The sequence below is a fragment of the Dendropsophus ebraccatus genome, chromosome 2 (genome assembly GCF_027789765.1).
Source record: "Dendropsophus ebraccatus isolate aDenEbr1 chromosome 2, aDenEbr1.pat, whole genome shotgun sequence".
In the NCBI taxonomy this organism is placed as follows: domain Eukaryota; kingdom Metazoa; phylum Chordata; class Amphibia; order Anura; family Hylidae; genus Dendropsophus; species Dendropsophus ebraccatus.
In genome coordinates, this window is record NC_091455.1 from 86,219,452 (window position 1) to 86,234,862 (window position 15,411).

At 39.7% G+C, this 15,411-nt stretch overlaps 1 protein-coding gene across 1 annotated transcript in view; it reads right to left on the reverse strand.

Annotated features, from left to right (window-relative positions):
- CARMIL1 (capping protein regulator and myosin 1 linker 1) overlaps positions 1-15,411 on the reverse strand; it is a 198,219-nt gene that overhangs the window by 40,855 nt on the left and 141,953 nt on the right. Inside the window, exons 27-29 of the mRNA XM_069957911.1 lie at positions 14,994-15,169; positions 11,994-12,081; positions 7,146-7,295 (exon numbers count right to left, since the gene is read on the reverse strand). Coding sequence (XP_069814012.1) covers positions 7,146-7,295; positions 11,994-12,081; positions 14,994-15,169 — 414 coding nt within the window. The remainder of the gene's footprint in view (positions 1-7,145; positions 7,296-11,993; positions 12,082-14,993; positions 15,170-15,411) is intronic.

Below are 15,411 nucleotides of genomic sequence, written 5' to 3' on the forward strand. Positions count from 1 at the left end.
CCCCGCTATGCAGACCATGCCCTCCTCCACTCGCGCTCCCACCCAGCACAGGGAGCTCTTAAACCAAAGCAATGCTCTTAAACCAAGTCACAATTTTGAAAAACTGTGAGCTCTTAAACCAAAACGCTCTTAAACCAAGTTACTCTTAAACCAAGGTACCACTGTATGTTTAATTTTACAGCTATTATTTGACAGTGATTTCAATATATTGCACTGTTTAAGTACAACCAGCATTACTGCATATTAGACTAATACAGTACCATCACAGAAGCTTCCATGATGTATCACAGAGATTCATGTAATTTTCTCAAGTCAGTCCACATTAAAGTTTGCTTCATTGTCCTTAAGGATTAAGAATGTGATGCATTTGTTGTGAGCCATCTTCTCAATGGCATGTGTGCCAAGTGTATTGCTGATCTGACTGACAGCTTAATGAAGTGAATAAGCACAAGAGCCTGGAGGCTGTGCCACTGGAGCGGCGATGGCTTTTCCTGCATCTAGAGAGCCAGAGGACAGGTCCATCATAGTCCCTTATTATAAGCTCTGCTTGATAATAGTATATTGTCTTAGAAGCTTATGTAGGATCAGTTCCAAATAAACCTGCTCAAAGAATTGAGTAAGCCATTTAATTTTTTTTTATAGACTCTCAGAAGACATACAGAAGAAATAAGCACATTAGGTATATAAAGAACCTATAACAGGTAGTGGAAGTGGACCCGCTGTGCTACCAAACTAGTTTGAAGAGAGCAGCCTCTAAGTGCCCTCTAGGCCTTTACCCTCTAACCTGCTCCAGTATGTGGAAAGAGGACTTCTACTCCTAGCGGGGACCAGGATGCTCCACAAGAGTGGTCCTGGTGGGGGTATCCCCTGGTCCTGAGAACCAGAGGGTTCAGCCAGGGTTCAGTGCCCATGTAATTTAGCAGTTATTTGTTTTTTATATTGTCCTTGCACTTAGTTCACCCCGCATTTATACTATTTGCTCTGTGGCAAGATATGTTATGAACCAGAAAGATTATTCCATCATTATCAAACCAATTTATTAAAAGGGGTTATTAAGTGTTAAAAAAAACATGACTAATTTCTTCCAGAGACAGCACCACTCTTGTCTCCAGTTCAGGTTAGGTTTGCAATTAAAGGGATTATCCACCTAAGAGCGAAAAAAATTAAATGCTAGCTGGTCTTACTCACCAAGTCCCTCTGAGCTGCCTCCTGTCTAGCTGCTGCCATCCCTGAGTTACAAGTTTTTCTAAAAGGCGATCTATAACCAAGATAGAAAACTACATTTCCCATCATGCATCTCCCTGATTGGTCCATTTGCGTACTCGCCCCCTTAGCTTTCTTTCCTGCCCATTGCGGTCATTAATGCTATACAGTAAACACAGGACTGTTTTTTCCCTGATTTTGGATCACATCACCCCAATATGTATTCTATACTAGCTGATGATGTAGGACAGCTGATGCACGCATGGTGTAGCTATGTGCTGCATGATGGGTATCTATCTGTTTACTGGGGTTGAGGGTGTAGTGTAGGTTTAGATCTCTGCTTGCTGACTGAGTGAAAACATTCTAGTTCCATCCAGACTCTAACAACATCTATAACACTTACAATATGCAGAGCTGTGACACAAAGACAGATACATATGCCTGCATTCACTGACAGCAAGCAGAGATAGAACTATAACATTTTATATTACAGAAACCTAGGCTCTATGGAAGCAGCACAGGTGCATGGAGATGATGCAGATAATGTCTCCAGGGGGCCAGGCTACCAAGTCAATAGACAGACAACCCAGCCTCCAGAGAGGAGATCACATATTTTGTGACTACAAAGGGAGGGTGAAAGTGGGAGCTGAGGAAGGTCAAAGTGGACCAAGAGTACATTATTTTACATGTCCAGAGTGGATAAGGGTGTATACATGTATATTAGACATAGGGTGGTATTGGGATTGTTTACAATATTGTTTTTGTTACCCAGATTACCCATTTACGCCCAAATCACTTTAATGGAACAGAGTTGTAAAACTCCACCCAAACTGGAGACAAGAGTGGTGTGTTTTCTGGAGGAAAGTGGCAATGTTTTCCTAATGCTGGATAACCCCTTTAATGAGGGAAAGAGAAAATAAAAATGCCTGTACAAACCTAAAGGCCAATTCCTCCTAGCTTTTACCTGTCCTGTAACCCCTTATCATAAATGATTTGGGAAATTTAACTTTTCTTTCTGGCGTTATCATGATATGTTTTCTTACAATAGCATTAGATAAAAGTTCCATCATCGTCTACTTGGCTAATGGAGATTGGCAGTTCAGCACGGTAAGCTCTGCAAGTACTTTTAACTGCAGACTCATTTTTAATTGTGCTGGTACTTGTTTCAGAAATGCTTGATCTGCCATTAAGCAAAATTCGAGAGGGATTCATCCAGTACCACAGTGGTTGACCATAAAACCTCTTGTTTATTAATCAAATTATTACATTGTTACTAAAATGCTATGTACCAGGTCTGATATTAATTTTAATATCTCATAAATAAAGAAGTCTTGTGGTCAACCACTCTGCTGCTAAATAAATCCTGTTACTTCACTTGAAGTATCTGAGGCCCCTTTACTCCGGGTCTGTCCTTGCACACAGTGGATTGCAATGAAGGAGCATCGAGAGACAAGACACCTTCATCTGCCGCAAGTTCGCTCATTGCTAGAGTAAAGTATTTCAGGACTGTTTCCATACAACACAAGGGTAGAGGGGTGAATAATCTTCCTAAAATCCGATTCCACCTTTCATTCCTCACAGACTCTTTGCAAAATGAAAGGTGGAATCTGATTAATTGCTAGGGGCAACTGAGACAGTTGCAGAGTTTCATCTCCCCCTGTATTTTTAAACTGATGTGAAGAATTTTTGTTAGTAAAGAACCACAATAATATCCAATTTACTTGTATCTGTTCACATTATTGCACAGGTATCACCACAGGCACCCAAACTACCAGACACGGTACATAGGGTGTGCCCCAAGGGCCAGAGACAGCTTCCACTATCCGAGCACTTGCCTTGTGCCAAACACCTGGAAGGTGCGTAAGGACTAAAAGGTCCTGTTACTGTGACACTGCAACTGCCCTTACCCAGCTCTCCATGGGCCCCAGACACCACACAGTTTCTGGGTTGGGTACCACAGTTGTACTGTCACAATCTTACCAGCACAAATGTTGAATTACTTTCTATCCATTTATAAATGTCAAACAATATGTACTGTATATTTAAGTGGAAGGAAAGTGTTGAATTTTTACACCTTTTATTGCTTTTAGCAGCTGTGCTTGTCTGGAGAAATTGCAGCAACTGCCAGGAGGAAAGATCATATTGCCATACACATATTGCCACATTCCTGGCCACCTCTCTACAAAAGGGGGTCAAGGGAAACCCATTTTGTAGTTTGGGTCCCATATTTATGTCGGTCAATCTACTAAGTTTTTAAAAACTGTGGATAGTACCTCCCTAAAGGGGTTATACAGCCTTACAAAGACATAGCCGTTTTCTTCCAGAAACAGGACAATTCTTGTCCTCAGTTTGGGTGTGGTTTTACAGCTCATGCTTATTGAAGTGAATGGAGCTAAATTATAATACCACACATGAATTGAGGACAGGGGCAGTGTTGTTTTTGCAAGAAAGTAGCTGTGCTTTTTCTAATCCTTGATAACCCCTTTAAGTCCTTATTACAACATGTATATTTTGCCTTGCATTATATTATATGTTAGTTGTGAACTACCTGATCATGTAAAATAAAGTCCTATTAATGGTGGGTTCACACCTACAGGATCTGCAGCTGATTTTCTGCAGCAGATTTCATTTAAATAACTGAACACAGCATCAAATCTGCTGCAGATCTGCTGCAGATCCTGTAGGTGTGAACGCACCCTAAGGGTGCATTCACACGTACAGGATCCGCAGCAGATCCGCAGATTTGATGTTGTGTTCAGTTATTTAGATAAAACCTGCTGTGGATCCGCACCATCAAATCCACTGTGATACGGTCCGTGTGAAGCTACTCTGGAATCTGCACACCTCCGGATTGTAACAGTAAGTATTGTGTTAGACGTCTTAGCAGAAAGCCACTGCCACTCTCAAAAGTCAAAATATATCTAATGTGCGTTGTCAGCTTAATTTACTTAATTTTTAGTACTTGAAACCACCCTTCAGGAGTTCATTCCCTCATTTCATGTCACCAGGTAGCAAAGGCCTGCCCATTGAACTTTAAAAAACTTAAAAAAAGCATCTGGTATAATGAAAGCTGAGCTGTGACTGGCTCTGGGCCTGCCATCTTCTGATGAAACGTTCCCTTTAAAAGGGAATCTGTCACTAGGTTTATCCTGCTTCAAATGAGGGCAGCATAAACTAGTGACATAAATGCTGAAAAGATCGGTGTATTACGTACATCATTTAATATGCAGGAGAATAGGATTCTTGCCACTCCCCACCCCCCGCCCTCCAACTGCTGATTGACAGTTGACTGGCTATACACAGCATGAATAGATAACTGCCAATTAGCTCTGGTGGGCGGAGTTTTTTGCTTCTCATGAATATTGAGGACTACTGGGCTCATGCACATAACATTGTCCATGTTATTCAGGAGAATATCTTTGCATCATTCTGTTTAGCTTCTCTGTCACTAGTATATGCTACGCTGAGATAGGACAGCCTAAACCTACTGACAGAGTCTCTTTAAGTTGCTTAAAGGGGTATTACCATCTAACTAAAAGTTATCCATATTACACAATAGGGGATAACTAGCTGATCGCAGGGGATGCAACTGCTGCAGTCTCCCATTATCTTGGGAACAGAGGGCCCCATTTTACCAATGAAATGTAGCGATGGGTTGCACATGTTGCTCTAGTCATACTTTAAGGAAGTTGCTGAACACTAATCAGCTATTTCTATGGCTCCCTGTGAATTTGGGATAATTTTATAAGATGGTAACACCTCTTTAGGGTAAATTCACACGGGCGGATCCGCCGGGAGTCTCACGCACGAAATCCGCAGCTAATCCGCAATACACGTATTAATAATAAGAAGAATAATACGTGTATTGCAGATTTCGTGTGTGAGACTCCCGGCGGATCCGCCTGTGTGAATTTACCCTTAATGATAAAATGGGCATCCCGGTCACGCGGTAACCTTACTTGACCTGAAGGAATATAAATCATCACATTTTCTAACATATGTTGATCATGGGCTCCGACATGTCCCGACTATTTAAATGTTTATCCAGCAAAAATCTTTTTCTTTCAAATCAACTGGTTTGAGAAAGTTTTATAGATTTGTAATTACTTCTATTTAAAAATCTCAGGTCTTCCCATACTTATCAGCTGCAGTATGTCCTGCAGGAAATGTTGTTTTCAGTCTGACACAGTGCTCTCTGCTGACATCTCTGTCCGAGACAGAAACTGTCCAGAGCAGGAGAGGTTTTCTATGGGAATTTGGTGCTACTCTGGACAGTTCCTGTCTCAGACAGAGGTGGCAGCATAGAGCACCGTGTCAGAATGAAAGAAAACAACATTTCCTACAGGACATATAGCAGCTGATAAATATGGGAAGACTTGAGATTTTTAAATTGAAGTAAGGCTATGTTCACACTGCGTATGAATCCGTCCGTAGTGCGAACCGCGAATATACCCACGTAGTTTTGAGGTTGATGCGCTCGCTTGAAAGTATACGATATACGCCCGCACAGTGCACACTACGTATGAGCTTACGGCCGGATCGTATATGGCGCCGTGAAAAATGAACAAGACCATTGTTTGAGGACGGAAATGTTCCAACTCACGGCCGTGGATTTCCATGCGGTCACGTACAAAGTACTTATTTCAGCCAAATTGAACTTGATTTTTCGATCCAAAAGGTTCTGTGTGGTTTACGGGGCTGGGCAAAGATTTCCAAGTAAATGCCCTGTGTCAGATCGCTTCAAATCAAGCTAGGGAAGCATAACTGTACTATGGGCGTAAGTTCGCGGTTCGTACGCATCCGGCCGCATGTCTATTTTTCCCACGCCAGTAGTTTCAGCCGCACATGTACGGCAGCGTCAGCCCTGCGTACAGATTCATACGCAGTGTGAACATAGCCTCAATTATTAAATTAAACTATTAGATGTTCTCTATAATTAAACAATCATAATGTTCTCAAATTCATTGATTTGAAAGAAAAAGAAAGATTTTTCGCTGGATAACTCCTTTAACATTGTACTATTGCAGTGAGTTGAAAATGCTTCCTTACTGGTCTGCTTCATCTGCAAATTTTATAACTAATGGTCATTTATCTAAATGACCTTTTATATTGGAATATATGTGCAGTAGCTAGAAAACTAATTTCTTTAACTGTTATCTCAGCAAATATATATTCCATAAAATAAAGATGCTTATAGAGCACAGTGTTACAAGACACAATCTGTAATCTCCAAATGGTATACGCTATATAACCATAATACCTATTTATGTACATGAGTGTATTATTCTACAAGAAAGTGGATTTTATGTAATGCATCTCAGAATGATAAAAGAGTGTCGTTTACTACATCAATATTTTACAATCCCATTATTCAACTAGGATATCCACTTCCATCTTTGTGGCAGGAAAAACAAGTGTTTTCAAAGACTTTATGGAGAACAATGGTATATTATATGTTGTAAATATATTATATTCTAAATTTGCCACCAATTTAAAGCAGCATTCCTACTTCTCACTTTGATATTTCATCACTGCTCGATCAGCAGGATTATGACCCCTACAAGTCCTGTAAAAGATGAAGCCACTGCAATTGTTCAGAGCTGTGGCTCATTCACTGTTTTCCTCTGCATGGAGGTGGTTCCAGCCACCCAGCTGTGCAGTCCAGGTTTTAGGGAAGATACATAGGAGGCATTCACCCCCAAACTTCCTAAGGTAGTAAAGGCCCCAGGGGCCACCCCTAGGGCCCTCACCACCTTAGGAAGCTTGGAAACATGTAGTTTCTAACATGACCCTTATGCATTTTTGTACAAAGGTGCTCATAGCCCTTAAAGCACTGAAGTCCTGCTGACACACAAACACACAAATGTTATAGAAAGGTCAACATAATTAAAATAAATTATGTACATCTAAAACAATAATATAAAAAAAGCACTATCACTTACCATGCATGTGTCCAAATCCTCTAAACGCTCCATCTCAGTAAGTTCTTCAATGGTGGGAACAGAACGCTTGGTTGGCCTCTCCTCTACAGTCTCTATCTCCAAAGATTCTTGATGAGGAAGTGGCTTTCCCCGCTTGGTGAGATGATCAGCCTGGAAAAGAAGTGTAGACTGTTAAGAGTCCTCATATTGTACTTATTTAAACTGTGGTTGTTATAACCTGTGAAGCGTTTTGCTAAGTTAGGTTTTGGGTGTTTAGATCCCACCGATCTAGAACAATCAGCCAAGTGATACTTCCGTGTCTTGCTGGTTATTGCTCAAAATGGGCTCCATAGACTTCCTTTGTAGCCTTTGCAGCAATGAGTGAGATGGGGAAAGAAGTGCTCAGCTGATTGTGGGGGTCTGAACATCTAGACCCTGACTGTTGAAAAGTTTTGACATTTCAAAATGAAAGTGACACTTTAAAGTATGTGTCAGCACGTGCCCAAAATATATCAGTAATAACAGGCACCCCAACCATCATATATGTTAAATGTGTCACTGAACAATTTCTTATACAGCTGGGGCAAGTTGAAATAAATAAATAAAAATAATCTGATTGGTTCCTCTGCTGTATTCTTAGGCAGGTCACTGCTGTGGCCACGAATTGACTACTGAATAGATAGCCACTGGGGTTTGAAGCCCCAAAGGAGTCAGGAAGCATTGAGGACCAGGGTACATCATAACAGCAGCTGCGGGTGATCATTGCAGATGAGTATTATTTCCTTTTTATTTTGATATCATCCAATCAGTCAATTTCTATTTTATCTAGGGCTGGAATACCCCTTAAATAAATAAACTTACTTTACTTCATATTCTTAAAATGTATAGCCTTTAAACCTTAAAAATTGCTCTAACTATTCATACTGGCAAAGTGACATTTAAATGACAGTTACACTTTAAAGCTGGGTTCACACTATGTATATTTCAGTCAGTATTGTGGTCCTCATATTGCAACCAAAACCAGGAGTGGATTGAAAACACAGAAAGGCTCTGTTCACACAATGTTGAAATTGAGTGGATGGCCGCCCTTTAACCCTTAGGGGACACAGCCAGTTTTCATTTTTGCGTTTTCGTTTTTCCCTCCTCGTGTATATAAGGCCATAGCGCCTGCATTTTTCCACCTAGAGACCCAAATGAGCCCTTATTTTTTGCGCAACTAATTGTACTTTGCTATGGCAGATGTAATTTTTGCCTAAAATGTGCCGGAAAAACCAGAAAAAAATTATATGTGTGGTGAAATTGAAAAAAAAAATGTTTTTTTTTTTATTTGGGGGGGGGGGTTGTTTTTACTATGTTCGCCCTGGGGTAAAACTGACTTGTTATATATGTTCCTTAAGTTGTTACGATTACAACGATATGTAACATGTATAACTTTTATTTGATTTGATGGCTTGTAAAAAATTAAAACCTTTTAAAGAAAATATATGTTCCTTAAAATCGCTCCATTCCCAGGCTTATAGCGCTTTTATCCTTTGGTCTATGGGGCTGTGTCAGGTGTCATTTTTTGCGCCATGATGTGATCTTTCTATCGGTACATTGATTGCGCATATATGACTTTTTGATCGCTTTTTATTACAATTAATCTGGATTTGATGCGACCAAAAATGCGCAATTTTGCACTTTGGGATTTTTTTGCGCTGACGCCGTTTACCGTGTGAGATCAGGAATGTGATTAATTAATAGTTCGGGCGATTACGCACGCGGCGATAGCAAACATGTTTGTTTATTAATTTATTTATTTATTTTTATTTATAAAATGGGGAAAGGGGGGTGATTCAGACTTTTATTAGGGGAGGGGATTTTGTGTTATTAAAAATACATTTTTCTTTTACTTTATACATATACTAGAAGCCCCCCTGGGGGACTTCTAGTGTATGCACTCTGATCTCTCATAGAGATCCATGCAGTATAGTTATACTGCATGAATCCATGAGATCGGTGTTCTATTACTTTTGGCTGCTGCAGCCAAAAGCAATAGAATGCCGAGCAGGGATCAGCGCCATTACGGAGCAGACCCCGGCCCGGGATGGATGCGGGGATCGCCCCCCCGCAATCGCGCCGCAGGGGGGCGATCCCCCCACTAGACCACCAGGGATGCATATCAGCAAGTATTTAGAAGCAGCTGTCAACTTTGACAGCTGCTTCTAAGTACTTAATTAGCGGGCACGGCGATCGGACCGTGCCCGCTAATAGCCGCGATCCCGGGCTACATGCGGCACCCGGGATCGCGGCAGTTCAGAGGAAGGGTCGCCGCGCGACCCCCCTCTGAACTCCCATAGCGGCACGAGGACGTTCAATAACGTCCTGGTGCAGCTATGGGTTAATTGTAAATATTTGCTGTTATTTTAAAACAACGGCTGTTATATTGAAATAATGGCAGTTATTTACTGTTATATGGCGGCCATCCACTCAATTTCACCATTGTGTAGACAGAGCCTTTCTGTGTTTTTAATCCACTCCTGGTTTTGGTTGCAATATGAGGACCACAATACTGACTGAAATATACGTAATGTGAACCCAGCCTAAATATGTCCAGCACAGACATAGTAAATAGACAGCTTTTTTGTTTGCCAATCAGGATCCTCACACCATAGGCAAATAGAATATAATATGATTCTTGCTGATATATAAATAGAAGTTGCTTGATAAAATGCGGCATTATAACTGCACAGTTTTATGTCAATACTACAGACGGTGGAGGCAGCGGAGACACCAGCTATTTTTCTGAGATCATATATTATGTCGGAGACAGAAGCACCAAGACCTCAGCAGATTCTCCCACTGGGCCCTCTGTCTGAAAGCATCAGAGTCTGCAAATGACTTGTTGAAGAGCAACAAAGCCTTATTCCTCTCTTTTTAGCTCCATTGTCAATGCTTTAACTCATGAAATCATCTGCTAGACAATGCTCAAGCAAGGATGGAAAACATCTAAGTTAGGGATGAGCAAAGCGAATCTTACGAATTTAGATTCGCAGTGAATCGGGCATTTAATTAGCCTCATTGCAATTTGTGAATTCGCCAGATTGGCTTAGAAAATTCGCTAAATTTGGCGGCCACAATAGCGAATGCACATGTTACCTTACACTTACACAGTTGCGAATATTATGCAGTTGAGTACATCACAAGATAAACCTTCGCATGTTTGAAAATGATTGTTATAACCATTCCGATCATCGAACAAATTGTTCGTATCGGCGAACACGGACAATTAGCAGCATGTTCATATGAACATACAACATGTTTGCTTAACACTATTTTTAATGAAATTCGTTTGTATCTAATTCGCAAATTCGTGCAAATATTTGGAAACTTTGCAAAATGAATTTCCAGTGATTCGCTCATCTCTAATCTAAGTGATTTACAAAGCTGAAATTGCCATGAAGGTACTAGAAACACTTTTTTGTCCTATAAGACTATATTTTATTCTGCAATACCATAATATGTCATAGCATGTAGATTCTGTTTAATGCATGTATATGTAATAATCTTCAAAAAACCTATATATGAATACAATAAAGCCATGTTCCCAAAGTATTTTTAGTGAGCACTTTGTCCTATTATAAATAAAAATGTGTGAAAAAAAAAATGTAAAGCTGTGCAATAAACACCTCATTGTTTTCAGCAGGAACAAGTCATTGTCTAGACTGTAAACTGCATTGTGTATTTTTATAGAGGCTAATTAGAAATATACGTGAATAACGTTCAAGTTGCTAAGAATCACAAATTAAACATCAGTTATTCCAAATATTTTCTTTTGTGGAGTGCTTTAAAATGTACCAAGTGCTCCTAATGTAAAGTGATCACGTCCCCACTAAGATCTCATTTCTCTTACACTTATGACTAATGGGAAGGTACATTCTCTCATAATTTAATCATTTCCTAAAGTGCCATTGGGGCTTATTGAAGCACTTCTTCTTAAACAAGTACCATGGATAGAATAATGCTTATAATATGTGACCATGGTCTTACAAATCATTCAGCAGCTTTCTCAGTGTAGACGTAATTTAAGGTACATGTAATTCAGTCTAATTTTATGCCACTGTCGTGTCTTTATAATGCTTTTATATACAGAGGCAGATGTGTCCTCAACCATTTGTATAACACTCTCATTTATCTAGATATAAGAAAACGGATTATAGGTTACTGGCCCAGTGATAGTGTCTCTAGCATACTGAATATAGAAATTCAAAGTTCAAAGGGTCATATCTTCAATGACTCTTGGTCCCTCTGTCTCTCTACCTCTTTTCCCCTGAGTACGTCCAATAAGTGGTTTCTTCTATCACAGCTTCTGAAGATACTACGGTTAATTGCCTCCAAGACACTGGAATCCTCTGCCCTGAGGCATTACAAGCCTGCTTACCTTCCCATATTGTGGTCGGCCTACACTATTCAAAATCCTCTCCATAACTCATATACTGTCCTTCTGGTTCTTTTCTTAAAAGGAATCTGTCAGCACCTGGACCGGACCCGAGGTGCTGACAGTGTAGGGTAGGTGGCTATCCCCTTGTGAGCATGGTACCTGTGGTAAATGCATCCATGAAGTAGATCCTACACAATCTTGGCTCCCCCACTGTAATCAAGAGTCAAAGAGGAGTAGTGTTTGGCGCTTGTACTGCACTTTGGCACACCTCACCACTACTTCCTCCTCCCTCTTTTTGCTGCATATTAACTGCTGGCTGGCCTCCTGCTCCATGCGGTCATCATCCAAACACTTGCGCCACTGTTATCTTATGTGCACTCCATATAAGCCATATTACTATAATGTCGATAACCTTCATATAAATAAAAAACTCTAAACACAGGACTTACCAGTTTATGATGGCTGCTTGAAAGTGCATCTAAGATTTCATCAACAATGCGGTCAGACAAGAAAGATGCTACAGTAAGTTTAACTTCGCTGTAAAGAAAACATACAAAAGAGTATGTATTAAACATTGTATAAAAGTAGAATATCAGACTGACAAGGTCATTTCTCTGGAAAAAAAAAATCCTATGATGTAATTTTGGAGGACACTGGGAAAGGTTAATTTTATTATCAAGTATTGATAATTATTAGCTGTCAACCTATACAAAGTACTGCTATTAAACTCTTCTCATACCAGCAGCAATGCTCATAGCAGCATACAGTAGGTAGCATTTTACCTAGCCTACTATGTAATTTATTTATCACAGGAAGGCTGTAAAGCTTTCCAGAAAAAAAAAATACTGCCATTTGGATCCATAATAAATAAATAAGAGCCTATGAGAAGCATTTCAGTATTTAAAGGGTTATTCCGGATTATTTCCAAGTCATTGTGTAAGCACAATACTCAGCACTGAGGCTCTAGGTTTCACTTTCCTGGATTACTGATATGAAGATAAAGGCTTGGAGGATTAAGGAGACACTCACTGACACATTTATGCCATCTTAGACGTTGCCAGGAAAAATTATATCACAGTTAAGATGAAAGAAAACAAACAACATTTAAATGTTGGGTTAAATGTGTTTAGTGGAACAAGGTCAGGAAAGCCTTGAAAGAGTAATGAGTTTTGAGGTCAGCCCTTATGGCCCGAACCTTTAATCAGCAGCAAAGGATCCTAAGCTTTGTGTTATCATCTGAGACGGCGCTGGAAGAGACACATAAAAGCCTCACATCTATTCTTATTATTTTTGATGTGACACTTTAGGAATCATGAAATATTCATAAACCATGGTTTACCCACTCATTGGAAAAAGGGCTACTTAATGCTTAGAAAAATTCTGAATTCTTTATAAATACCCACTGGCATCTGCTTTTAATAGAAATATTGGAGAGATATAAAGAAGCTGAACACCAGCGACTTTAATTAAAAGGCTTGAGGTCTAGAGAGACCAATGTAAAACAAAAAACACTACAGTAGTACATGGACACAGCTGCCAAAATTGTTTGAAATTACAAAATTCTAGGAAACATTTACAGCACATAGCATTATATTAGTAGTTTAATTCTTCACCCAGGACATCGAAATATAAATCGTAAGGACTCCTACCAATCAGTGCTGCTTCTTTAATATGGTAACAGGCATAGCAGCAGACATAAAAGTGTGGATCAGTCTGGTTCTGCAGATCAAGCCATTCAAATAAAGGAGGGAAAGCAGCAGCATCCAAGCCACAGTCGTATGGATGTCACTGTGGTGGGTGCTATAGTGAAGGGAGAAAAAGTAAATCCAAACAAGGCCTGCCAATTATCAATACTGGTGTGTAATTTCTAACATAACAATACCCAAAAATATTACCCAAACTGCTTTGTAATCCAAAATTATTTAACTCTTTAGTAATGATATATGTTTTACTGTACACTAAAATCATTTAAAGTCATTCCATGTAGTCCAAGTCCATGGTTTTAAATGATTTTAGTGTATAACATATTTATAAGGGTTTGAATAATTTCTCATTACAAAGTCATGTTGGGTAATATTTTGGGGTATTTCTATGGTGAAGGGGTTGCTAAAGAAAACATTAGTCATCTGTCACATTGATTACAATGCTAAAAAAGTATATAGTATCATAAATCTAAAAACCCTCCAAAAAAACAGTGGCTAGAAATTCTGTGTTGTTTGACTTTTGTGTATGACATCTGAAAATGTTGCTTTATATAGAGACAGAATTTCCTTTGAGAAAAGATACATAATTGACACTGAATGTCCACTTTGTTGTGAGTAATAAGCAAGTTTTCTGGGGATCACTCTGGATCCATATTAAAATGGGAACATCCAGTAATCTGAGCAACTTTGAATAGCCAATTGTCTTTGGATGTAGACTACACAAGAAGTCTTAAAGAAGCTGTCATTTTTTGGGGGAGGTTGAGAGTAAGTCAAGAACCCAGAATAGTTTACGACAATATTGTCTCCTGCTAAGAACCTGGTCTTGATACAGGCGCATTGGGAGGGTGGTGAACGTGCAGCTACCCTCTCACTCAATGCTACTAAAGCATTTGACAGTGTCAAGGGGGACTTCTTAGGGGCTTTGATGAGGAAGATGGCTATAGGAGAGGGATTTATGAGGTGGGTGCTTCTGCTTTATACTAATCCAACAGCCAGAGTATGTGCAAATGGAGGGCTGTCTGCCACTTACAGATTATAGCTAAACCAGATGCATGGTGTTGTTTGCCTTTATCTATAGTGGGAAGGTATTGAAAAGCTAGAGCACCAAGGTAAGACACCAATACCTCAGTTAACTTTTGGCCAAACCTAGTACTGTTTGGCTACCAAACCCAAACTACAAACCCTCAGGACCTGCACCCTGCACTGGAAACTGCCGCATAAGTCAGGACTTCTTGTACAAAGTGTACGCCAAACAGCTAAGATTTTTTCCAGAGAGCCAGACAAAAGGGGCTAGTGACAACCAGGAGGGTTGGAATAAAGAGAACAAGCTCATGTTACCTGTTGGATGGTCAAGAGACTGGAACTAGTTTCATGGAAGAACCTTTTGCCTAAAAAACTATAAATAGTTTGTGGTACCATTGTGTCTGACCTCATTACTGCATGTGAACATCAAAAAACACCAAAAATTCCATCAGTCCAGACACTAGGTGTGCCCTAGGGGAACAAATAGTACTATCACCTACATTACAGTCCCACTGTCACTGTGCCAGCTCACAAAGCATGGGACATCCTTGTGGAAGCCTTCGAGTCACTGTGACCAGTTTCATATGCATGTTATTTCCTTTAGGCAACAGAACTAAACTATTCTCTGAGGTCATCTCACTAGGGTCAAACAGGTACAACCCATCATGCCAGTCAAGTTTTTTCTTATTGTCTTTTCTGTGAAATTCAACTTGTATACCGTACCTTATTTTGTTAAGAATATCTATTCCAGATTGCTCCAGTAAAACATTTTTTACGAAGTTGCGTGGAATAGAGATCTTTTCGGTGCTGGCTTCAATGAGATCCTGACGAATATGAGCTTTCTTCATCACATTTGGACAAAGGCTCTCAGCTGCATCGACCATCGATTCAAGAAGTTGCTACAAAAAAAACAGAAAGAAAAAATAATGTGAACCAAAAAGCTAAATCTGTATATTATGGCTACAGTACTATAATCCTAGATCATCAAATAATTGCCAAAATCAAACATTTTTATAAACCAAAACCCATCAATAAACTATGACTACATTCTAGAATATTTTACAAACTAGCTGTAAGCTATTCCTGAACATGTGTATGGTTACATTACACATCCCCTCTTATATTATCAATTACACATCAA